We start from the raw sequence: 26,236 nt of genomic DNA, 5'->3' as shown, positions 1-26,236 counted from the left end.
AATCTTAAGTACATTATTAGTGACTTCAATTAAGCAATAGGATTAAGTTCATCCCATGAATACAAGGAAATTTCTGTAGAGACAAAGCTATTAGTTTAATATGTCCCATCATTAGAGCAAGACATCCTGTTAAAAGCATTTGGACAAAAATGATAGGCACATTATTTCACCCATGTCTAACAAGAATATATGAACATCTACCAAAAAGATCTTCACAGTCTGTGAAAATGAAGGCTGTTCCATATTTATATCAGCTTAGACTGCTGGTTTAATAAGGCATCACGAGAAAGCCAATGGTAAACCTAAGAATGGAAATCTATAAACAGATCAGTTATTTTCATATTACATGAACACAGAATCATAAATTTAATCTAACATAATTATTCAATTATATATAGCAACTAAAGGTTAAAGCACAATTTTCCTATTTTCAATTTTCATTATAAAACACAAATATCAGAGCTATGGTATAGCAAGCAAACAGTAACAAATTTCAGGATAAAATAGTGAACATAAACCATGAATGAGGAAGTGAGGAAATCTACAAATTGTCAAATAATCTAAGCACACATGAAAATATATACACAGTAATAGCAAATGTGAGAATAGAGATATCAGAGAATATTATATTATTTCTATCCATGACCAGAAGACTCATACACAAGTATTAATGCAACTTAACCCTTGGGGCCACCTGATATGGGTTCCCATCTGTATGCTGTGAATATGTTATATTGCCATTGGTTAATAAAGACGCTGCTTTGGGTCTATGGAAGGGCAGATTACAGCAAGACAGAAAATCTAAACAGAGATATAGAGAGAGTAGGTGGAGTCAAGGAGGCATCATTTAGCTGCTAAAGGAGACAGATGCTCAGAATCCTTACCATTAGGCCACGAACCTCAAAGTAAAATGCAAAATAATAAAAAGGGGCTAATTCAAAATGGAAGTTAATTAATAAGATGTCTGAGTTAATAGGCTAAGCAGTTTTGCAATTTAGTTTCTGTGTGATTTTGTGATATCTTTTCAGGTCTGGGCAAATGAAAATGAAGAGGACCCTCTGCCAACAGAATGGCACCCAACATCCTCATAAAACTGGGGAGAGCTTAAAAAGGAATTTTACACACACACACACACACACACACACACACACACACACACACGGAATTTAGCACTGCTTCTTGGTAGCCGCATATTTGTTTTTGAAGTCAGGCTCTGTTTGCTGGCAGTGAGCATGAGCACCACAGCTCCTTTAAGAGAGGTTTTCCTGACTCAGCAATGGCAAGGAAGGATATACAGCTTCTTTAAGAGCTGGATTCCTGGTTTTCCAGCACAAACAACTCTGACTTTTTTTGGGGGGGGAGGTCTGGCTATGAAGCATTTTAATGAAGTTTGTGAGCATAATGCTACAAATTGCTTAATGTCAACTTAGACTCACTGTGTGCCTAAAAATAGGACTGTGGGCATCACTTGCAGAGCTGGTGCTAAACAGACCTCTACCATGTTGAACTTGACAGAGCCAAAAGGTAAAGCAGCTTTATTCCTAGCCATGCAGCTTAGCATTTTAAGAAGTGGTCCTGGTCAAAAAAGGATTACAGATATACAATAAAGACAGATTCAGATGAAAAAGACCTCTAAATGGGTTGCAGTGTTGGATAAATGTACATAGGCTTAAGAGAGAGGAAAAAAAGAATATAGACAGTTATAAAAGAGTACAGACAGTCTTAGATTAAAAGAATAAAAAGTAAAAAAAAATAAGCCACATAAAGATGAAATATACACAGAGTCTAAATTATGTATATTTTTGTGTTTTCTTTAATTTTTTTGACTGTAAATGGCTAAGTACAAGAGACATTTCATTGTACAGGCTTGTAAGCTAAACCAACATATGTACTTTAAGGTATCTTAACTTCAAAATTTGGGTCTAAGGATATATTGCTTTGAAAAAGCGGTTCTGTTTTTGTTTCCATAAAAGATGAAAACCTGTGAATTCCTTCTAGGCTAATGAGGTTTGACGGACCAAGATCCCTGAAAGGTCTCCGTAAACCCCCAAATACTTTGCCCAACAAAAAGCAGAAAACAGTTTCGAGGGAACAATGCCCAAGTTCTTTAAATGATTGCTTATAAATGTTTGTTTACATTTAAGAGGGAATATGCTATAGAGATAAATATTTTGCATTGGTATGGATCTTGGTTTATTGATACAAATTTAAGGTAAGTTTTGCTGTATGTATATTTCTGTTCTTCATTAAGGAATTGCATTTGTATAGATCATTTAAAAATGTAATGTATAATTTAAAAATACAGGTTAATAGATTGTCATCTATAATACTCAAGCTTGTAGGCATGTTAGTTAAGTTTTCTAGATGTACAGATATATATTTCAGATGTATAGTATTCTTCAAATCTTTCAAAGATGTACAGAAAATGTTTTAAAAATTTAGGACTTTTTATTACAATGAGATGCATCTGTTCCAGGCAGCTCTGTTCTACTTCCAGAGGAAGATGGGCATCGAAGAGGCACTATGGAGTTTGTTAGCCATTTGGGCAAGAAACTGCTTTTGCCTGAACTGCTTGGTAGTATGCTATATAAACGCTATGTAAACTGGATATGCAGGACTCGGAAAAAAAAAAAAAAACAGCAACAACAACAACAACAAAAAACTCCCCAAGTTTCTTTTAAAAAGGCGAGACTGTCCTTCAGGGCTCCTGCTTCATAAAAGAGTCTGCCAGACATTCTGCAGGAAACACAAAAAAAAGTGACTGACAAAATGCCAATATAGGCAAAATTGTCCTTAAAATTTCCTGCTTCATGAAAAAGTCTGCCAGACACTATGGGCCTATAAGCTGAAGATGGATGCCCCAGTATTACAAAATAACTAGGTAGTTCTCCAGGCAGTGAGATGTCTCTGTCAATTCTAGATTTTTAGAAGTTTCTTACAATGCACTTCTTGTTTGCTTAGATATATTATATCCTTCTAGAATCTTTAAAGAATTAAAAAGAGATAGTTACAGTTTTTCTTAGTTATGATAAAGGATAAATTATATATAAAACTTTAGACTCACAAAGACAGGATAGATGATAGAGCATTTTCCTTAATTTGTCAAATGTAAATGTACTAAGTATTAAATGATTCTTGCTTAATAACTGTTCTGTTATATGTAATTTTACTATATAAAGTTAAAACCTTCCTTTTTATTTAGACAAAGGGGAGGTGATGTTGGATTCCTCTCTGTATACTGTGAATAAGTCTTATTATCATAAGTTAATAAAAAAGCTGCTTTGCATCTATGACATGGCAAAATATAGCCAGGCAGAAAATCTGAACAGAGATATATAGAGAGAACAGGCAGGCTCAAGTAGACACCATGTAGCCACTAAAGAAGACAAATGCCTGGGAACTTTACCAGGAAACAAAGCTATTTCCATTGGAGTTTTTACAGAGTAACCTTCTAGGAAAACTCTTGTTATTTGTATTTATATGTAAATACAACAATTTTCATGGAATGGGGTTGATTGGTTACAGGATAAGTCCAATGTGATTAGGTACTATCAATCTATCTTTTCAGAGTGGCTAGACCAATGTACATTTCAACTAGTGTCTTTTAAAAAATTGCTATTTCCAGTCTGAACGATAGATATAAATATTACATTACATTGTTCTCTGTTCATTTCTGCACTCTCTGTTTTCTAATCAATATCTGAAATGCTATCTAACTAATCTCTAACTATCATCTTGCTCCATGATACAACTCAAATGATTCTTATTAATACCTCATTCAAATCTACTAAATTAATGATCATTCTTTTTTCTTCTTCATTTCCACGTTCAGGAATTGTTCATATAATTTTTGATGATTTCATACATAAGTACTATATTTACATCAGTGATACCCTTCTTCTTCCCCCTCCAATCTTTGTGCCTCTTATTCTTTCTAAAGTTCATGATCTCATTTTTTATAATTATTGCTTTACACACAAACACACACACACTATTGAACCCACCTGGTGTTTCCCATATATACAAGAGTCTAGGTATGATCACCTGAGACTGGATCACCTATCAGGGTGTTCATCTATGGAGAAGACTGATTCTCCCTTTACCATCAGCCTTTGAATATCTGTAGATCTTCATCTAAAAGTGAGTGCTGTGAAAATTGTCCTCCCTGCACTGGCATATTAACTGATGTTGTTTTATTGTTGTGATTATCACTATAAATCACTTCTTCCTTTAAAGAAGTCTTTGCCTTTGGATTTTCAAGATTTCTGTTTCATTTTATTTCATTTTTTTCTTTATTTTTCTATTTTAATTTTAATTCATATTTTTATTAGTAAATCTCCCCACGTATACTTTTTCTTCTACGTAAACATCTCGCTTTGGGTTTAAGCCTTAATGTCCATCTATTTTAATATTCCCGGTTATACTTTGTTCATTGGTTTCATAGTCCTGCCCCAGGTGAGTTGCACTTCAAAGGTAAACATCACCATAATGTCCAACTACAGCCGTGTGCTAACATACGCAAGTTATTTCTCCACATCTCTAGGCTATCTCTTACGTAAAGAGACTCTAATTCTAGTTGACACTTCAAAATCTATATTGCCCATGTACTAATTCATTTCCTTCCCTCGGCAGATCTGTGAAGACAATATTGTTATTGTCACACATGTGTCCCTAAGGAGTAAACTGGTAAGGAAGGTTGAATGGACTACCCTGGCATTGTGGCTATTAAACACAGGGATCCAAATCTTGTTTTCATATGAAGTTCTTCAAGTTGCTGATGGAAGAGAGGCCACGTGAAAAGAAGTTAATGTGAGAATGTTGTGAGAGGTTTCTGTCTTGTCCAGTTCTCGCAATCTTTAAGTCCCAAAGGCTTCTTATTAACTCTTATAAATTATATTAGCCCATTATTCTTGTCTATGTTAGCCACGTGGCCTGGTACCTTATTGGGCGAGGCAGTTACATCTTGCTTCTTCTGTGGCTGGGTCAGAACTGCAGACTAGGACTTCCTCCTGTCCAGAATTCTCCTGTTCTCATTGACCTCTCTCTCTTTCTTCTTCCTGTCTGGTTATCCCACTATACTTCCTGCCTAGCTATTGGCCAATCAGCATTTATTTAAAACATAATTGCTCTTTGGGCTGACGAGGGAGGGGGACTTGATTGGGGGAGGAGGAGGGAAAGGGGAGGTGGAGGTGGGAAGAGACAGAAATCTTTAATAAATTAAAAAAAATAAAATATAATTGACAGAATACAGACCATTGTCCCATACCATGAGAGTCTCCTATCCCAAGAAAGCACAGTTCATTTCTCTGCACCCTCTGGAGCTGCCCCTCAGATCCAGACTTCATTCCGTGTCCCTGAGACAGAATGTCTGAGCGAGGTGCCGCTGCTTTGGGGGTCACCATCATTAGTGTGTCAGAAAGGGGAAACGCAGGGAAAGCACTACCCATTTTACCTATTGCCCATTTGTGTCCTGGTGGATCCCCATCTATGGCTATAGAACAAGTTTCATCTGGCCTAATCCATATTGTCAGGTAGAAGGAATCATGAACACAGTCCGAGTTCCTCCTTTCCTGTGTTAAACCAACCCCACGGCAACAGCTGGTGCTCCTGGTCAGGCTGCAGAAGACACATCCAGCACATCCTTCTGGCAGAAGGTTTTCGGGGATGTGTGTCTTAAAATGATTCCTCTGTGGAAACCGTTTACTCTTCATAGTCCTTGTTGGGGCTGAGAAGGGAAGACAGCAAACACCTAGGCTGACGGTACCATTTTTTTTCCTCCCGTCAACTACACATATAGTTTTTGAACAAAAAGAAAATCATACCAAACAACATTCCAAATAATCTGAGATGTCAGGTTCCCAGTTGCCCTTAGGGGCTAAAAGTTCAAGATTTTTATTTTTTTAATCATTACTTCAAAACTTAACTCCTTTCACTTCCTAGTCCAAATGCCTGAGCAAAGGTGATGGTCATTCGGCTAGAAGTGTTGTTACTACGGTCTCTGTCACAAGGTGGCAGCATTGAGCAAAACGGTAGCCCTTTTAAAAATCAGCAAGCCAAGCAGATTTGGATGTTTTGTTTGTGGAAATCTCCGTCTTCTGGAGATAAGTAGGTTAGAGTTAGCCTTTCTGTCTTAAGGGATTATAGGTCTTTCTAGCCCACACATCCTGGAAAGGAGGAGATCAGGGCAAACCTTATGACCAGAAGCATGTTTTCAGGCTATCAGTTTAAACGGATGTCTTTTATTGTGAGCTCTCTGTGCTTCTTGACTTTTTCTTGCCCTTGATATCAATCAATCCTTTCTCTTCTTCCTAGACAAGTACCCTTCATTTTTGAATTGGATGGCATGGCTTGGATTCTTGATTTCTCTCCTCTCAGAAAAATTTAAGCTCCTTAATAAACCGCTTCAAGCTTCCTCTAATTCTGGCACCACGCAGCGTCGGCAGGATGCTGATGGCAGCGCAGTCACACACACACAAGCACATACACAGCTTCAGTCCATCTCACTGTCTCGGTTTCTTACCCTGATCATGCAGGACCACGGGAGTATGTTTACTTCACACGTGCAAAGCTGGAGAATTTATTAAATGAAACCACCTTTGCCACATGGCTTCTTGCTGTGCTGCCCACACAGTGAAAGAACTAGCTGCCTCAGATGGTAAGAATATATGAAATCCGCAAAAAATGAAAAAGTTGTTCCCTTACCTAACAGCTCACTGTCTCCCAGTGCTCTGCAACGTACTACAGATATAGAAAATAATGTATAAATTTACACTGTGATCATAGAAAAGATGTGGAAGGTTTATTAAAGACAAATAGACTACAAAATATTACACCTATCAAATTAACAACCAGCACTTTTGCCAATGTCTGCAAAATTGTTTGCAAATAAAATCCAGGGACTTGCTTATATCCTTGAGCCAAACAATTTAATTTTGCAGTTCCAATTCAAAGACACAGCACATGAAAAGCTTTCGAACTCCGTACAAATTTCACTGGAGCTCCCAGAGACTTGACAGAAAGTAAGTATTCCGTGAATGCATAGAAGAGCATGGGTGGAAATTTAAAAAACAAAAATTAAAAGAAAAGGAAGTAGAGGGCACAAGGAATTCTTCAAAATTGTAGCCATGGACTCCTGGTAAATGTCGAGATAGTGGATAACACTGATAATTTGAAAGTGGCAAGTATAGAGTCAGCAGCAGCAATCTGGACATAGACCCACAAGACATAGAGGGAGGAACGAAGTTGGTCTGGACCGTAAGGGAACAGGAAGTGGCATGTTCGACTATGTAAACACCGGCTGAAGAGGGGCTGATGGACAGCACTAACATTCCTCTACATAATCCATTTCCTCCGCTGGACAAGTAGAAGTGACCCGGAAGTGCTTGCACTGTGGTGCACTAGCATCACAATCGCGTACTTGTCAATAAAGAGAGCTGGGCAGCAAGTCCAGGGCTTGAGGCAGCCGTGCAGAGCAATACCTCTCACTTAGCTGCTGACTGGAATAAAGTGGGCAACTATGAGTCTTGCAGAGATCAGAATGGTTCGTTGTGTTTCGGTGTGGACATCTTTATGTTGGGTGTGAGTGATTCCTCTGTACAATTGATATTGATGGAGTCTGATTGAAGGCCTTGCTGGCCAAAGTTAATCCCATAATTACCCACACCCATAGCATGCTAAAGCTTACTGCGGATGTAAAACTGTAGCCCCACTTGAACCTACTGATCCAGAAATTTCCTCCGGGTTTGCTTGTTTATGGATTTGGTAGTAAGGTTTTCCTATACAGCCTAGTATGGCTTCCAACTCACAGTCTTCTGCCTCAGCCTCCTGAGTGATGTGAATCCAGATGTGCCCCCAACACACCAACAGGCAAGGCCTGGTCTTTGACTACCACCTGGCTGTGCATATGGATATGTCAGAGTGGGAAGAACCAATAGAGAGGAGGTCCCAGATGGCTGCACTGTGCTGATTTCTCTGTGATAGTCACACACTACTTAAGTTAAACTACAAGGCAACTATGTCTACTTCCAGAAACACCTTATATATCTGAAGGACCTCTACTATTATTTTCTAGGAATACAGTCAGATCATGGTGCTTATCGACACAGGCAAAAAGGCACAGCCTCACTCAGTTTTCTCAAAAGTTAATTTAAAGTGACCTTTAGAAGTGACCTCCAATTCCACCATTACCCAATAAAGAAATTAAGGCCATCAGAAACCAAAAACAAACAAACAAACAAAACCAAAATATCACACAACTAGGAAGTAGAATAGTCTATCTTTAAACAGATCTCCATAAATAAGTATTACTCTTTTGAAAACCCCTGCCGTCTATAAAATTTACTTAATGTGTTATTTGGTTTAATGTGTCAGGACTTCCCTAGTTTTACAATGACATGTTAAATATATGCATACACATACTTTCAGCACTAGAAGTCTTATCCTAGATGAGACAGACAATTGGAAAAGTATAGCTACCACCGTTCTTTAACAAGTGCTGCATCCATGGCTTTGAATGTTACCAAGAATCTTTTCCATCAACATGGACAAACTGCCAAAACACACGATTATGAGAGCTGCACTGTAATAGAAGCTGGCAGGAACAAAGACTTGCGAGGGCCATGGGATCCATCCCTGCTGCAGGAACTGAGAGAAACGTATTGACCTGTATGTGAGGTTACAAGGTAACTCAGGGAGATAAGGAAGATCTTCCTGAGAACATGCAGACATGTCAGTGAAAGGACACAAGAAGGAGCATTCAAGCACAACTGTTGTGCTTCAAATGCATGGTAACGGAGGAAATACTCAGACTGCTTGACAGGATTATGGTCCCATTTTGTGTGAGGACGAAGGCTCTGTCCTCCTAAGAGGTCCCAGTGTGGACAGTGGGCCTTCATTCAAGGCAAAATGGGCCACACCTGGAACCTTCAAAATGGAGAATCTCAGGTCTCATCACAGAGCGAGTGTCTCTGAATATTCACTTAACTCAATCCTCATACAGAGAGATGCTCCACCTATTTGTCCAAGACCGAGGGGCATCAGTGTCACTGAGTGTTTCCCATGTAGTTCTCAGAAGTGAAACTGGGAAAAATCTGATTCCTGGACCTTAACTTAATCAAACCATCAGGAAAAGAAGACCTTGGCCTTTGATGTTTTTAACAATGGCTCTGGGTGAGTTTTCAAAACCATTTTATGTACTTAATTAGAACACATCTGAATTTGTGTTTGTCTGTATGCATGGGAATCTGTTGTGTAGCAGTTTCCTAAGAGACTGAAACAGTCCACCCTGCAAGGAAGCTCTTTAAGACCAAAGATAAACAACTCAAAACAGCTTCAGGAAATTCCTGAAACTGACTAGATTCATTACTACCACAACAAGAAATGCCCAGCAGAACCACCACCACTACCACCACCGCCACCACCACCATCAGTAAACAATAAAGACTGCTAAGGGTCTTGGACAAGCCAAGATGTAAATAAACCTCTGAGACCATAATACTGCCTGGAAGAAGCAGACACCAGCCAAGCTACCTGGAAGAGGTTTAGACCAACTGATTCCCTCGAAAAGGACACTCTAACTTATTGAGCTTCCTGTCTTTAGACTGTGCAGTGTATGACAAGTTTCCAGACTTTTGGAGCTTCCACCTGTACAAGGGTGGATTCTGGTGATGCAGCTGTCTGAGGCATTTTTTGCTCCTTTAAGTAACCCCTCATATTCCTGTAAGTGGCTCAATAAAACTCATGGGTTCACAAAATTGGACTTCGGTGGTGTCCATACTTTGGTCCGTGGTGGGCTCCCTATCTGGGGTGAGTAGACAAGTATTGTGCATTTGCCCCTGGAAAGTCTAATCAAACAACCGAACCACATCACATATGTGCCTTGTATCTGGAGGACAAAGCTGGCTTTGGATGCCCTGAAGCTAGAGTTACAGGTGATTGTAAGGAATTGCATGTAGGTACTGGGAACCTAACCAGTGTCCTCTGCAAGAGGAACAAGGGTTCTCAAGCCACTGCTCCATCTCTTTAGCCCTTCTGGTGAGTTTCACAATGAAGTGTGACAAAATGCCTGAACCAGAACTTTATAATCAGGCAGAAACAAAATTGGCAGCCAGTCCTGCCACGTGATGATCAGTGTCGTTGATTTGGCACTTTCCTGAGGGAGCTTCCTTCCTGCGGCCAAAGGGACATAGCATTCCTTTGTACGCTTAATAGAAGCAGTGGATAGGTAATCATGAATCATTGTGGAACAGGCCCTTACTTGTGCTTAACACTGAGTTGGAATAAAATAGAAGATAGTTATCATTGCTTTTATCATCTGTTTGACACTTCATTTTGAACTTTAAAAATTAAGGATGATAGCTGTTTGTCGATTTTAAAATTTCACATGTATTATTGTTTTTACCAGCATGTATGGTTTGTGAGTCACATGAATGCCTTGTAACCTAGGAGGCAGAGGAAGATGGCAGATCCCTTGTAACTAGAGGTAAAAATGGTTGTAAGCTGCCACATGGGTGTTAGAAATTGAACTCCAGTGTTCTGGAGAAGCGGTCAGTGTTCTTAACCACCCAGCCATGCCTCCAGCCCCAAAGAACTTTATTTTATTCATTTAAATTATCTTTACTTAGTTGATGTTAGGCCCCAGTATTGAAGAAGTCAGAGACGGATAAGAGCATCAGGTGGCTGAACAGGAATATAGTGTAGAAACAGAACTTATATTCACAAACGAATGGTTTTATACATCCAGATAGTGTTTTCCTTAGCCTGTGGGGGAAGAGATCAAAGCTGCTATTTAATATCATTAAAATAATCATTATTTCTTTCACATATGCTAACCCAGGCAGAATAGAAAGAGCTTTGAGTGCACTGCAAATAAAACCTTGTCAAAGAGAGGGAGGCATGCATGTGACTCTGATTGTGTCTCTAAATTAGCCCAGAAGAACACCCCGAATGGTGGCAACACTGTGACCTTATTTAAAGTCTATGTTTTATCAGCTCCTCCGTCCTGACAATTCTTTCCAAGCTGGTGCTTTCTTACTTCCCTTTGTCTATTATTAGCCTCTATTTTATAACTGCCAGAGAATGCTTTTCTCCAGCAGCAGAGATACCCACTGGCATACAAGCCTTGCTCTCCGGTGCCTGAGAGCGGAACACTCAGAGTTTCTAATTGATTCTCTGCCCTTCAGGAGCACAGGGTCATTGGGATCAACCTGCTGTCAGAGGATTTCCATGCAGGCCAGGCTCAGGGCATGCTCACTTCTGGATATCTTCTTTGTTCTCCACAGTCTTATCTCCAAGCACGCCTCTGCCCTAAAGCCTGGGGTTTATTTATTTAATGAAGCCTCCCACTGAAATAATAACTCCTTCCACTGCATTTTAGTATTTGTTGAAAAGAGAGAGAGAGCAGTCTTTGCAAAGCTAGAAATTCGCCCCATTGTCAGAATCTCATGGGTTTCTGCCTTGGCTCCCACTGTATCTTTGTGTTGCTGTGTATGCGAAAAGGTGGCTTCCTGACTTTGAACCTGTGTTGTTCTCACAGCAGGATGTAACAGGAAAGAAACATTCTTCAGCTGGGAAAATGCAGGAAATTTTTATCTGGTTATGCCAATAAGAATCTCTAAAATAGTATTATTCAATGATGATTAATGGTAATGATAAATGCACCCTTCAATGAATCTGTTCAACTCTTTATGGAGAAAAACAGTTGAAAAAAAATAATATTTCTCATAACTACAATGCCAAGTGATTAATATTCAAAAAAGTAATTGTATTATACTATGAAATAGCTTTTTTTACAAATGTCTCACATGTGCAGATGAAGGCTCTATGTTAATGAAGGATGAATAAAAATATTCTTGATTTCATAATTTAATCAGCATGACACTTGGTCAGAAAAATGAGATGCTTATCTATACTATACATTCACAATAAAAATAGTGTGAGCAAATAGAAGGAATGAAGTTATCCTGTTTCATTTAGATTTGCCTGGATGTGAGAGAAAATAATTCAGAAAAGTAGTGACTTGTTTTAGAAAAAACTTACCATAAAATGTGGTTGTTTTAATCTGCATCTAAATAATTTGGACTTTCATCCCTCCAACAATTTGAAGGAGATCTTCTTCAACAACTGCTCAACAACCCATGTCCTTGTTGGCAAGCAAGAGCAGACTTCAAAATGAGAAAGCGAGGCTCTTATCTTGCCAAATGCAAATCCCGCGGCTACCTCATCTTGGAAGCTCCCAGGGCTCTGATGAGCATGGATGCCTGATATCTTATATCTGCATCACAGAACCTTTCACACAAAATTGGACTAGAAAAGACCCATCAAGATCCCTCTTTTATGAGTTTTATTCTGAGAACATTTATTAATATTTTTTGCCACTCTTTATTGAGCCTGGAACATTGGGCAGACTTAAGAGGCGATGGCAAAGAAATGGAAAGAGTGTATAAAGTAACCGTGGAATTTTTTTTTTGAGGAGAGGGAAAGAGGAAAAACATAGAAAATCATTAATGTTTCATCTAGTAGCACTTATGTATGTGTGTGTATGTGTGTATTTATGTATGAATATGCACGTGCACAAGGATATTTTCCAACAATTTAAATCTTATGAGGTTTTGGTCTGTTTAACTTTTATTCATCCCAGGATTCCATGCTTTTGTTTACAAATATTTCCAATAAAGTAACTTATTTAATTGACCACTCTGGAAAGGCTCTCCCTGGTCTCCTAGTCCAGGCTTTGCTGTTCAAGGATGGTGAGAATTTGTCCAATATCTCTGCTAACATCAAACTGTGTTGATGTCTCTGGCCCCTAAACTCACAAGGTATGTACAGAAGGCTCTCGTTTATCCAGTTTTCCCCAGAACTAGTGTGATTTGCCTAATAGTATGGGATCATGTATAAACATGTGTGCCCACACATCTTATTCTGCTTCATGTCACTAAAACTATTTCCTCATATCAATAAAACCATTACAATAGCCACAGTCATACGGAAATCAACCAATGAAAAACAGCTCTGGATTTTTTTTTTTCTGGAAAAAGGAAGACTGATGTCCTCATGTCATTTTCTCGGATTTTTAAAACTCTTACTTATTTTTTATGTGAATGGGCATACTTATTTTTTATGTGAATGGGCATTTTGTGTGCATGTATGCCTGTGTGCCACATGTTGACTTGGTGTCATGAAGGCCAAAAGAGTGTTTGGGACTTCTGAAACTAGAGTTATTGATGGATTTAGCCACTGCATGGGTACTTATAGATAGTCATGAATCCTCTGGAGAGCAGTCAGTACTCTTGACTGCTGGTCTTTCTCTCTAGACATGGTTTTATTAAGACTAGGTAACTAAGTAACATATAAATCACATAAAGATATGTACAAACACAGATGTGGGATATAGCAAAAACCTCTGGGAACGGTGCTGTGCAAATTCTTCTGCACTTTTTTTGAATGATTTATTTTAAAAGGATTACATAGGCATATGGTAGGCTTGATTTCCTATGCATTTAAGTTTCATTTGCATTGTAATTAAAAAGTTAAAAGTTAGACAGTTAAGCAGGATCCAGCGATGCATGTCTACTATAATCCCGGCACAGGCACATGGTAGGCAGTGACAAGAGTTAATGGCAAATTTGAAGTCATGCTGGGCTACATAGTGGGACCATTTCTCAAGAAAACACACAATAAAGTAAGTTTGGAATTTTGGATAACTATGTGTATGGCTACTCAGAATATAGCATGTTGAAGAGTTGATGGGGTTGCTTTGACGATAATCGAAGTCAGACACCTCCTTTTCAAGAAGTTAGAATTGGAGATTCCCTGGCCAGAATGATTTTAAAGAAGAGGGATGAGTAGAGATGCTAGGCCTGAAGATGGTGAAGTTGGTATTTGCCTGTTGGGTCAAAAAGACTGATATTTTCGTGTATGCATTTTCATATTATAACATTGTCTTTGTGTTATTTTCAACATATGGAAAGTGCTGCTTAGATCAATGTGTGGTGGAAAAAAAGCATTCACAGAAATGTAGAGTTTCTGACCATACTGGGATAAAGGATAGACCAGGAAGCCTTTCAATGGTGTGAGGAAAAAACATAGAAGAACTTTGCAAACTCTCCCACTGCCCTGCAAGAGAGCTCAGAACATGGGAGACATCCTTATCTGAGTAGGCTTTAGTGGAAAATCTGCCTGAGGATCCTGCACAGCAGGCCTTCTGGTGCCATAGTCAATGTTTACAGCTATAAAAGCAGGATAATGGTAGATAAAATGTTTGCAGATCTGCTCTTATTTAATAAATAGATATCTGATGATATCTGAATACACTAGCTATATTTTACCTAGGACATACATAACTACATGATTCTATCTCAGTTCAGGGAGGCTTTTTAGCATCTTGCAGCCCAACTATAGGAGTCCGCAGCCCCAAGGAAGAAACAGTTACCTGTCAAGACCCATGATTGGGTATTACAGAAAATGTACCTCCAGGATCTCAGGCAGAACAGCCCGCACAGGAGGTGGGAAGAGAAAATTGTTCGGCTTCATAATCTTTTTTTTCTTTTTTTGCAATAATTGCGGAAAGGAAGAATTCCCTGAACAAAGGGTTGCCTCCAATTTTCCCATTCTTCCATATCTACTCTTTGATCAACAATGCTCGATTTGAAAAGGTGACCCTGGAACGCTATCAGTCATTACCATTCTTTTTTTTTTTTTTTGTCATTACCATTCTTATAAACTACAGACGGGTGTCAGTTTTCTTCAACTCTGATTGAAGTGTTCAAGGTAAATTGTAGGAACAAGATTCTTTGAGTGCACAAGCTCTGAGTCCCTATGAAGATGACAGAGATGAGTCCAATGCTGTGCAAACCTGGTCAAGCAAAGAGGAAGACAGAGAGTGTAGCTTACTATTATTAATTTATACTCGCCAGGCGGTGGTGGCGCATGCCTTTAATCCCAGCACTCGGGAGGCAGAGGCAGGCGGATCTCTGTGAGTTCGAGGCCAGCCTGGTCTACAAGAGCTAGTTCCAGGACAGGAAACAAAAAGCTACAGAGAAACCCTGTCTTGAAAATCCAAAAATAAATGATAATAATAATTATTATTATTTATACTCAACTTTCAACTTGTTGTGCCTACTCTACTCTTACAATGCTCCCGTGAAGTAGTAACATCTCCACTTCTTAACAGATAAGAAAACTGAGTCACAGAGATGATATATAATCTGTCAGTCTGTTAGTAAGAGATAGACATTGATTTCAACCATTCAGGCCTTGTGAGAATCATTAAAACAGCAAGGAGACATTTTTTTTAAGTATCAGCAAAGAAAGAAGAGTCTGATGTTTTAATTACATTTTCTAAAGAGGAGTAACTTTAAAATATTAATTTTAAATTATGCTTTGTAAGACTAACTCCTTTGACCCCAAATGAACCTGGCTTGCGGTTTTTGCCTGTATAATGTCAGTCCCAAATGATGAGGGGGCTCTCCTCCCTACTGTGCTGTGATGAGTAGGGGATGAGACCCCAGCCTGGCTGTGTAGAGCTCCGAATAAACCTTGCTTTTGCATTCTGGAAAAAAAATTATGCTTGTGTGTACATATGAATATGAACATATGTGTGCAGGTACCTTCAAAGGTAGGAGGTCAGAGGCCTCAAATATCCCTGGTGCTACAGTTACATGTGTTTGTGAGCCTCCTCATGTGGGTGCTGGTAACTGAACTCAGGTCCTCCATAAGAGTAGTACATGCTCTCAACCAGTGAGACATTTATTCAGCCTTCTAATTCAGAAATCCTTTAGAGACACTATTGAACTATAGATCTCCGTGAATCCATCAGGCTGCTATAAGGGAAATTTGATTAAGTCATGGGGTAGGTAAATTCCAGGCTCCATCAGCTGGAACAGCACTGCATTGATTTTAAGAGTGTTTTAATTAACAGCGCTATCATAATACATTAGAGACAGACCAAAAATCAATTAGATCATTTTTGATACCACATAGCAACAATGCTTTGCATTTTCATTGCATTTTACATTCCTGATTTACATTCACATCTATGACACTCCAATGACAGTGCCAGAAAACGTCATGACCATCCCCATTTCACAGCTGACAAACGAGTCAGCGCAGTCCCATGCAAGTGAATAGAAACTGATGGGGTTGGGAGAGACTGAGAGAGGCTAAAGACTAACTTCACAGTAAAAGACAATGAAAAACAACTTATACAAAGCAGTGTACCAACTGCCAGTGATCTGACATGGCCCATGTACTGGCTATCAACTGTTTGTAGACATCAATGCTCCAGTGCTTCAGTAATTAGCTATTCCATCCAGGATTTAAGTGGGTAACTATGCTTGTGTGGGTGTGTGTCTGTCTCTCTGTCTGTCTGCATGTGTAGATGGTCCTGAATAAGTCCTCTTTAATTTTTTTCCTTTTTTTTTTTTTTTTTTGTCACAATGAAAACCATCAATTCCAGTTTGGAGAAGTCTGATGGTATCTATGCAACATCACTCACATGCCCACACATGCTCACACATGCACTTACATGCCCATACAGGTACACTGATATAGAACTATCAAGCATCTTGCTTCTCTACTCTCTTTTTAATTTTAATCACTCTATCAGACTTTTAGGGTATGTATTCATCTTCAGTTATTAAATAGTGGACTGACATTTGAAAAGTCCACCCAGCCAGGAAAAAGTTTTACAAAGCTTTAGCCTTCGTCTCTTACCTCCAAGTGCTTAGATTTGTTTCCTATCCCATAAAGTCTAACTCACACCAGAAAACCTATCTTAAATACACAGATTCATGTCAAAAATTTGATGCAACAGTAAAACCAAATGATAATAACAGGTAAAAGTGCAAGTTATTGTTTCAGCTAGAGTTGATGAGTAAGTTATAACATATTAAAATAAGCCGAGTCTTCGAAAAATAACTAAATTCCATTCTAATTTACTCTTTCTTAGATGCACTTCCTCAGTCTTTTGTACAACACTTAAGTAAGTACTTGGATACAAAATGGGGTATATACAAAGAAATACAACTAAAAGAGGCAACCCACTACACAGAAGTCCTGGGGTTCTGACATCACACGCATTGAGCTGTTTGATTTCTACATTAATGAGCCTATCCTGATGAACTCTGTTCACAGAGAGGAATTATTACCACTCAGCTCCTTTCTTCTTGTCCAGAGCAAATCAGTAGGTTACCTCTTAGAAGCATGACTACTGCAAATAACACATATTTTATGTGGTCCCTGACGATCCTTCTCATTAGCGTTTCTCGGAAGAACCTGAAACTTATTCTAAGGTTCTTCACCTTGTTTTTAACCCCATTCTGCAATGTCTCTATGACTGAGGCTGAATTCAGAGGCATATCAGCCTCTGGCCTCTCTTGTCGATACCTTCCAGGGATGTATGCCAGATCCCCATTTTCGCTATGACTTTCTTCAACCACAGGGAATCATTATCCACTGCTCTCAGAGTACTTACTGGAAAACCATTTGATAAAGAGGACCCTTGCTAGCCTGAAGAGCTAATGGACCTACAAAGTGACAGCGCAAAGAACTCACCAGGCTAGGCCTGTAATTTTATATATTAGAGCACAGAGATATTGTTGCACTGTTCCCAATCAATTCTCTTAAAATGGGAGCTTCGGTGGCAAGGCCTCCTCAGGAAAAATGGGATACAACAATGTGGAGAAAAGCCTCCAGGTCTGCCCTCCCCACCCCAGCTGCTGGCTTCCCTCTCCAATCCCACCCAGCACCATGTTCCCAGCGACAGCTGGGAATATTAAAATAGATAGACATTAAGGCTTAAACCAAAAGTGAGATGTTTACATAGATGATAAAGTAAACATGGGGAGATTTACTAATAAATAAATGAATTAAAATTAAAATAGGAAAATAAAGAAAAAAATTGAAATCAAATAAAACAGAAATCTTGAAAATCCAAAGCCAAAGACTTCCTTAAAGGAAGAAGTGAGTCCAACAACCCTTCGGTGTCACCGGGAAAAGGAGTTGCAGGGGACAGAATCATTTTCTTTTTTTTTTTTTTTTTTCTAGAAGTTCCCATGTTCCAAGTGATTCGATCATCTTCGAGTCACTAGATTTCCAAAGTGATCATATTAGATCAAAACCAGGCCAAAGGAGATTGGTGCCAAAGTTTGTAAAATCTACCCCCTCCACCACCAGAATTCCTCCACAATGAAACAGCATATTCTGCCTCTTTCTCCACTCTCCTGCTTGGAATTTGTTTTAATCTCAACCTTAGGACATTATATCTTACTTGTTAAGATTTTTATAATATTGGTTGGTCAGTTTTCTCTTAGTTGTATTTCTGATGCATTATTTAGGAAAAAAAAAAGGCCGGCAAACAATGATGTTCCAAATGTTCAGATCCAACATGACGTCACGCTTAATTTTTCTTCCATTATTTATTTTTTATTCAAAATGTCCTTATAGTTGTTGGCTTAAATAAATATACAAGCCCTTTTTATTTTCTTTAGGCTTCAATTACTTACATAATTTATTATGTTAGCTTTTGTCATCACTGAGAATAACTTTTTATGTACAAAATAAGGAAAATATATGCTTTCGGTTTGGCTTGCCTGAGAGCCATTTATTGAGCAATCTGTCCCTGCATGACCTACAAGTGACTATGTAGACAAGGCTTACCTAGAACTCACAAGGATTCTGGTGGTTTTGACTCTGGAGTGCTGGGATTATAGGCATGACCACATGGAGCTCTGAACACTTTTGTGATAAAGCATTCTTTGAATCTCTACTGGAAGCTTTGTTACTAAATCTCTGTTAACAATGAAAGGTCTATGTCAGAGCCCAGTTGCTTCTCACAGCATGGAAACAAGAGTGAGGTAGTCTGTTACAACACTGCAACTTTTAAAAAAGAAAGTCAAGAAGACATCATCATAACTGATCTCAGACTTTGATTTATAGTATTTTATAACTGAAAACATACTATCAAGTCAATACATATACATGCCTTTATATTTCTGCACAAATAGACTAAATGGGCTCTTATTTTGTTTGGAACATTTTCTAGTAACTTATACATTCTAAACATACCACCAGTATCATGCCAGTCACTTTGCTGCCAACACATCACAAAGTAAAGTGCCATTAATTCATTTTTATGTGTATTTATTCAACAGTATCTTTGTGATATAAGATTTCCAATGAACATTTACCAAACGAGGGATGAGGGAATGAAAAATTCTACTAAAGTATGGTGCTCCACAAATGGCAGAGTATTAATAACTGCCTCAGAAAGTTTAAGTGTGGCTGATGCAGGAACAAATGTGTGCCTTTTATTCACGGCAAATCTTGAGAGATGAATAGCAGCCAAGTGTGATGTGTGATATTCACAGCAAGGCCTGCGAGATGAATAGCAGGCACGTGTGATGTGTGACTTATTCATGCTAGTAAGAGATTTATAGACTGGGTGTCTATTAACAGATTTGCGTTCTAACTCTGCATAGGCTGGTCTTTTGTCATGATTAGCTATGTTGTCACTGTATGTTAAATAATAGGTTGTCAAACCAAAATATGCAAGAAATATGAAGGCAGAAATCCCAAGTATTTCACATCCTTCTGGTTTAGCCAGCAATACATCTCCAATTGTACATAATACAAAATTTAGAGATGCACATGTATTCATGCAAAAAAAAAAAAGATTCCCTTTCTGAACATGAGACCTACTGTTATGGGATAAGCAGGTTTTCGATAAATCCTTGTGGTGAATTACTAATTTCTCATGTCTCCGAGTATGAACATGCTTGTGGAAAAATTCTTTAGTGAAGGATAATTTTTGCTTATTTGTTTTTTTTTATTTGTTTTCCTGGAAATTTCAGGAGCAAATTTCCCAGGGCTTAATTGTGTGAGGCAAACAATCTATACTACTTTTCAAACCAGAATGAAGGTAGGAGGAAGTTATATGATGTATTGTAATCTATTATGACTAGTATCCTCTATTATGACTAGTATCCATAGATGAAGAAGAGCTATGGACTCAAAAACATCTACAGAGGAAAAACAATGATAAGACACACAGAGTAGATGTCCCACAGAGTCAAAGTCAAGAGGCCCCAAAAGAAACCAACCCCATTGTCATCTTGATCACTGGTCCCTAATCTGCCTAACTGGCAGATTAAACTATGTGGCCTGCCATTCTTGCCCTTAAAATCCTAGGAGATTCTGCAAGTACGGAATGAAGTAATAGATGGTAGACACAGGAAAGACGTGGAAGAACAGGCAACAAAACTGATGAGAAACTTAGGAACAGGGAGAGGTGTTGGAGAGCGAAGGGGGTAGGACAAACACAGAAGACTAAACATGATCATTGAATAATGTATGTATACATGGAAATGCCACAATGAACTTCAATAATTTGTACAACTGGTAAGTCTAATGTAAAAAAATTAAACTGAAGATGAATATACTCAAACATTCAAGGGATTAGTGAGACCATATGCTTGAAAGGCTTTGAATCATCCTGCCCTTTTCTGTATATTCAGTTTTAGAACGGATGACTCATGCTGGCACACATTGGTTCTGTTAGATCTGATCCATCTTTGTGGTAAAACACCATCAAAGAAGTCGCCTTATTAGCTGATTCTTCTAATTCACCTCTCCTTCAGTGAACAAGGAGGTCAGATTTAATTGCCTGTCTGATGCCTTGCTTTATTTTGTATTGCTATTGCTATAATAAGATAAGTGGGACTAAGTAACTTGTAAAATAAGGAAGTGAATTCGGCCTATTATTCTGATGTCTGCGGACACAGACAACATGGCGCCAGTATCCCTGTGTATTGCATCACACTGTGGTAGAGAAAAAAAGGAACTAGTTATAGAAAAAAAAGGGGTTCAAGGGTAACCATTACTAAGAGATAGAGAAAAAGTTGGGTCAATGTTATTCATGACAAAGTACTCCTTAGGAAACATGTCCTCTCTTACTGAATTTGACACACTCTTGGGAGATAATGTTAATCCACTCACAGGGGTGGAACATTAATGATCTAATTGTCTTCCACTAGTCTCTGATTATTCAGAGCCATTACCTCAGTGTCAATGCAGTGAGGACTTTGACTCCAACATACGACAGTCTAGTGACAAAATATGCCACAAATCCTACCACTATTTTTTACACCATGACCTAATCATGTGGACTAATGTAACTTTAACCCTTGGACAGACACCTCTGAGGAGGATACACATATGCTTTCCCTTCTAGAGATTAGGTAATTTATATGCTCCTTGCCAGCATTCTCCTGGGCATAACAAATACAGGAAAGGTGTGTGAGGAACCATCCTTATTTTCCCTCATTTCCCACTGTGGTTTGGAGGGAGTAGAGATGAAATGAAAAATTTTAAATTGGGGTAAATTCAAATGGCAGAGTGTGGGTTATGTAAATGAAAAGGCTAACCCACATTGAAGTTCCATGCCCTAGGTATAGAAACATTGTCTTCTTTTTGCCCTAACAGAGGACGGAAAAACATCTATGATTGTTCACTCCTGCCACACCTGTATCTCTGTCCACAGCAGCCACACATCCTTTCCACGCACTCATGGTTGATAGGGAACCAAGACAAATTTGCTGTCATATTCTAATCCCACGACTAAAAGACACATTTCTCCAAGTCATCTTAATAAAACAACATGGGGATAAAGTTTTATAAGGCAATAGAGAGAAAAAAGTCAGAATTTTCCATGCTTTGTGATTCAGCATAATTAATTTAGTAACTGTGTCATATGAGAAGAGTAAATAAAGGAAAGGGAAGGGTTGTGGATACATATGGTCACTGAAGCATGTACAATTGCAAGGAAAAACAAATTACAACGGTATGCTGGAAATAAAAGCATGGTAGGAAATATCTTCTGAATGCTAATTTGATTCTTCTATTGAGCCTTAAAGTGGCAGTGTCTAGGAGTGCAGTGTTTATATCCCCTTGCTTGTATTTTTAGCAGTTATATAACCCGGCATCTCTGAAAACCAATTAAACACCTTCCTGAATCTACTGGGAATTTCCCTTAAGTGGTTCTCTTCCTGGGCTCCTGCAGGACAATCATTTCATTTACAACATCTTGCTGGAGAGCAATTCCTCATCACAGGTGTTTCCAGAAATGTATGAAATTAATAAGTGCAGCAGAGTCATAATAAAATGCAGCTTCCTCTGGACACAGGTGCAGCCTCTGGGGTTTGTTTCACAAAGAACACCAAGACTCTCTGTCTAAGATGAGCAGTTTGTGTCTCTTACTGAAGTTCTTACATTTGCAAAACAGGATTATTTCTGAGAAAACAATTGTTTCTGAGTGGCAGGATGCAAGCACAGATCTTATGTCATAAATACAGGCTTTGAGGGATAAATAATCTCTTCCATTATACCAGCAGAGCAGAAGTAAAATTTTGACTTATTAGGGAAAGCATAACCACATCTATTTCATTTCTATTGCTTCTTCCTCAATCAAGAACAAGATATGAGCCTTGATCCTTGCCATATCGATTTCTCCACTGTTCTGTCCTCATCCAGACATTGTATTGTCAAGGCTGGCTACAACCCTGTACCTCTGGTCATCAATGAGGGTCTACTCTTTAAACTATTGGTGCAGGGGCTTACCGACAGTGTTTATGGGATCCTGTCAGGGTCTCAATCACAAAGCACTCTCCATCGTTGAGGCAATATGCTAGGTCCTTGTCTCGGCAGGGTTTGAAGTGCTCCGATCGTTCTGTGGAGTATGTCGTGGTATCTGAAGAAGAGAGGAAAGAAGGAGATGTGGTTGACATGTTTTATCATACAGATCACTTATATCATTAGCGGGACAGATGAGTCCAGGACTATGCAAAGGCAATACCCATGGGGATTAAAAAGAGCACCGATCTTCAATGAAGCTAACCTGCTAGCTGAATTAGCCTACTGTATTCAATTGTCTTATACTCAGCCCTGTATCCTGGGATTCAACTGACCACAGACAAAAAATATTCAGGAAAACTGACTTAAGACTGGGCATAAAAAAAAGCTCATCTCTATTGTCAGCAACTCATAGGTGGAGCCCAGAGGACCATGAACTCAAGTAAAACTTGTGCTACATACAGAATTCAAAGATAGACTTAGTAGTATAGCATTGCCTTTTATTGGGAAAAAACAAAAATAACAAAAACAAAACCAACAACAAAAAGGCTAAAATAGCTAAAGCACTCTCAGCATTGCAAGGTCCTGGATTCACTCCCCAGCACTGCATACAAAATAAAATTGAAGCTGGGCATGGTGATGCATGCCATTAATCCCAGCACTATGGAGGCTGAGACAGGATGATCTCTGTGAATTCAAAGCCAGTCTGATCTACAAATCAAGTTCTAGGACAGCTAGGGTTGTTACAGAGACATGAAAATCCTCTAGATAGATAGATAGATAGATAGATAGATAGATAGATAGATAGATAGATAGATAGATAGATAATAGATAAACAGGTATATTGTATCTGTTCATCCTTTTTCTCCTCACCACTATTTTCTAGCATTCACTAAACAAGGGCCAATAGCACCTATTTAAACAATATTTGTATTATATTTTGTATCATAAATGCTGTACAATTATACAGGAAGGAGTGCATAGCAGATGTAAACACTGAATCATTATAGGCAAGGGTTTGAACATCCACTCAGAATCCAATGCATGTCTTGCGATCAATCTCCCAAATGATGTCCTCCAACTGCAGTTTGACAATGGAGTCACTCTGGGGCAGTGGTTCTCAGCCTTCCTAATGCTACCACCCTTGAATACAGTTCCTCATGTCGTGGTTACCTCAACCATAAAATTATTTCATTGCTATTTCATCACTAACTGTAATTTCCCTATTGTTATGAATTGTAAGACAAAGATCTGATATGCAGGGTATATGATAAAGCGACCACAAAGGGTTCATGACTCACAGGTTGAAAATCATTGTTCTAGGGCTACACAGCCTCCTCCATGTGAGCACACATAACACCAAGAACTGAATGAATGGTCATAAGTCAAACACAGCTCAGCAACTTCGGTTCATTTCACTTTTAACCAGCATACTATATGAAGCATGAATTTCATTCCCATTACTGCTGCCAAATGTTGTTAGACATTTGATGAGTATATATCCTGTCAGTTTTGGAGTGCTTTGCTTACAGCTATAATAGCCTAATAGATGTTAATTTTTCTTTCACATTCCCAATTCATTATGTAATTAAAATTTCAATGCTCCAAATTCTGGAAGACAGTCACATGTGAAGAATAATCATGAAAAATATTTAATGGTATACATAATTGTGATTTTCAACATTCATTTAAAACATGTACTTTTAAATCATAGTTTCTTATTTTTCTCATTGAGATACATGCATACCTGTATCTCAAATATTAAACAAGCCATAAAAACATCCTAACTGGAGGATGATCCTATTGCCTCATCTAGACTTCCCTTTAGTTGCAGAGTTTTATGCAACTGAAGTATTAACAATAATTCACTGCAACAGACAAGAAAATACATTTTTATAAGTAAAATATGGAGAAATTATTCAGCCTTTAATATGGTTAAATTTCTTCTTCATGGGTGTAGCTGTGTCACAGTGCTTCATGCTACAAGATTTCACTCACAATTCCACCCATTCTGTAATTCCATGACTTTTTGGTGGGCAAGTGCTGAGGCCTATTCAGAAATGGTACTCAGTAAAATATGGACAATAAATATGACCTCCCTAACATCACAAATCAATCAAATATCATGAAGGAAAGGTAAGATCATTAATGATCTCATTTCAGTGCTACTAATACTCAATGTATCTCTAAGAACAAGAAGAAATAGATATGATCTCACTTTCATGAGGTAAAATATTGGTAATTTCAATATTGGTGGATATATCAATATGATGACTTCAGAGTTTCACTCATAAGTTTTGCATAGATATTAAAAACAGGACTTTGAAGTCCCTTTAGATTACAATGGGAACTATTTTATGTTTTAAGGTAACTCCCTGTTAAGACTTCCCATAAGATAAAGGCTATGTAAAACAGATATGTTCTGTTTTCTAAATTTTCCCTAGGGTAAAGACCTGTTATTCAAAGCAATATGTACTATACAGCCTCACAGACTCCATCTTGCATTTTATGGAAAGTAGTTGACATGCAGGCACTCCAAGCAGAGAATTCAGTATAAAACACTGCACAGTTGATGGCTTTCCCAACTGCTGAAGTATGCTGTCAATTCAAGATCGGCTACTTAACTTCTCCTTTAATTTCTTATTATCCATTGATTGATATTCACTGATCATTTCTCTAAGAGCAGCTTTTCATTAACATAACCTACTGCAGAAAAAGTAAAATCCCCTTTTTATAATCAGTGGTTTTTAACAAGCTACAGACTCAGAGTGTAATACAATGACAAAGCAATTACAATCAATTAATTTCCATCTGACAATAGCAGTCTCCTGGGGTTCCCATACAATTCTACCAATTACATTGCTGTCACAGGGGGATCATCTGTTAGCACATTACAGAGGATCAGAAACCAGAGGAAGTGTCTCTGAAATAGACCTGGGTATAAGAAGCAAGGAATGCAGACTTGGAATGTACTTGAGACATCTATAGTTATGATACAATAAGAGTAAATAATTGAATCTACTTTTAAACCAAAGAAGCAACTACTAGACTTAAATATTTTACATTGATATGGATTTTTGTATATTGATGCAAATTTAAGTTTATTTTTGTTAGAACATACTTTACACACATTTTCAAGGTATTGTACCCATATAGCTCATTTTAAAATGTAATATAAACTTCTAGTTCTTGAAAGTTAACATTACCAACTACTTAGGCTAATAAGGAATGCAGATTAGTACTTAGTCACCTATTACAATTGAACTTGTAGTCATATTAGGTATGTTTTCAAAGTCAAGCACAGATATATTTTATATAGACAGGTCATCTTCAGATACTTCAAAGATCTTCAGAATATGGCATTTAAGATGTTTTAATAACATATGTTTTTGTTTTATATAAGACATGTCTTTTCCTGGAAGTACCAGTCTACTTCAGAGATGACGGGCATTAAAGAAACTCCAGAGAATTTACTTCCTTTGTGGAAAAAGTAAGCCATTGGGCAAGAAAATTTTCTTGCCTCAAATGCTAACAATATTGTAGAAGCAAGACACAAAAGAAAATAACTGCAAAACTGCACAGGAAAGCTAGGCTAGCCCTTCAAACTATTCTA

The 26,236-nt window shown here is 38.2% G+C and overlaps 1 protein-coding gene across 7 annotated transcripts in view; it reads right to left on the bottom strand.

Moving 5' to 3' along the window:
• Positions 1–26,236, bottom strand: part of Nrg3 (neuregulin 3) — a 942,917-nt gene that overhangs the window by 492,338 nt on the left and 424,343 nt on the right. For all 7 annotated transcript variants that reach the window (XM_050140557.1, XM_050140554.1, XM_050140558.1 and 4 more), the window contains exon 2: positions 22,612–22,741. In XM_050140557.1, the coding sequence (XP_049996514.1) occupies positions 22,612–22,741 (130 nt within the window). The remainder of the gene's footprint in view (positions 1–22,611; positions 22,742–26,236) is intronic.

Source organism: Alexandromys fortis, unplaced genomic scaffold, assembly GCF_014885135.2.
Source record: "Alexandromys fortis isolate MF-2015 unplaced genomic scaffold, M_Fortis_MF-2015_v1.1 scaffold_46, whole genome shotgun sequence".
In the NCBI taxonomy this organism is placed as follows: Eukaryota; Metazoa; Chordata; class Mammalia; order Rodentia; family Cricetidae; genus Alexandromys; species Alexandromys fortis.
This window is presented reverse-complemented; position numbering and strand designations above follow the sequence as displayed.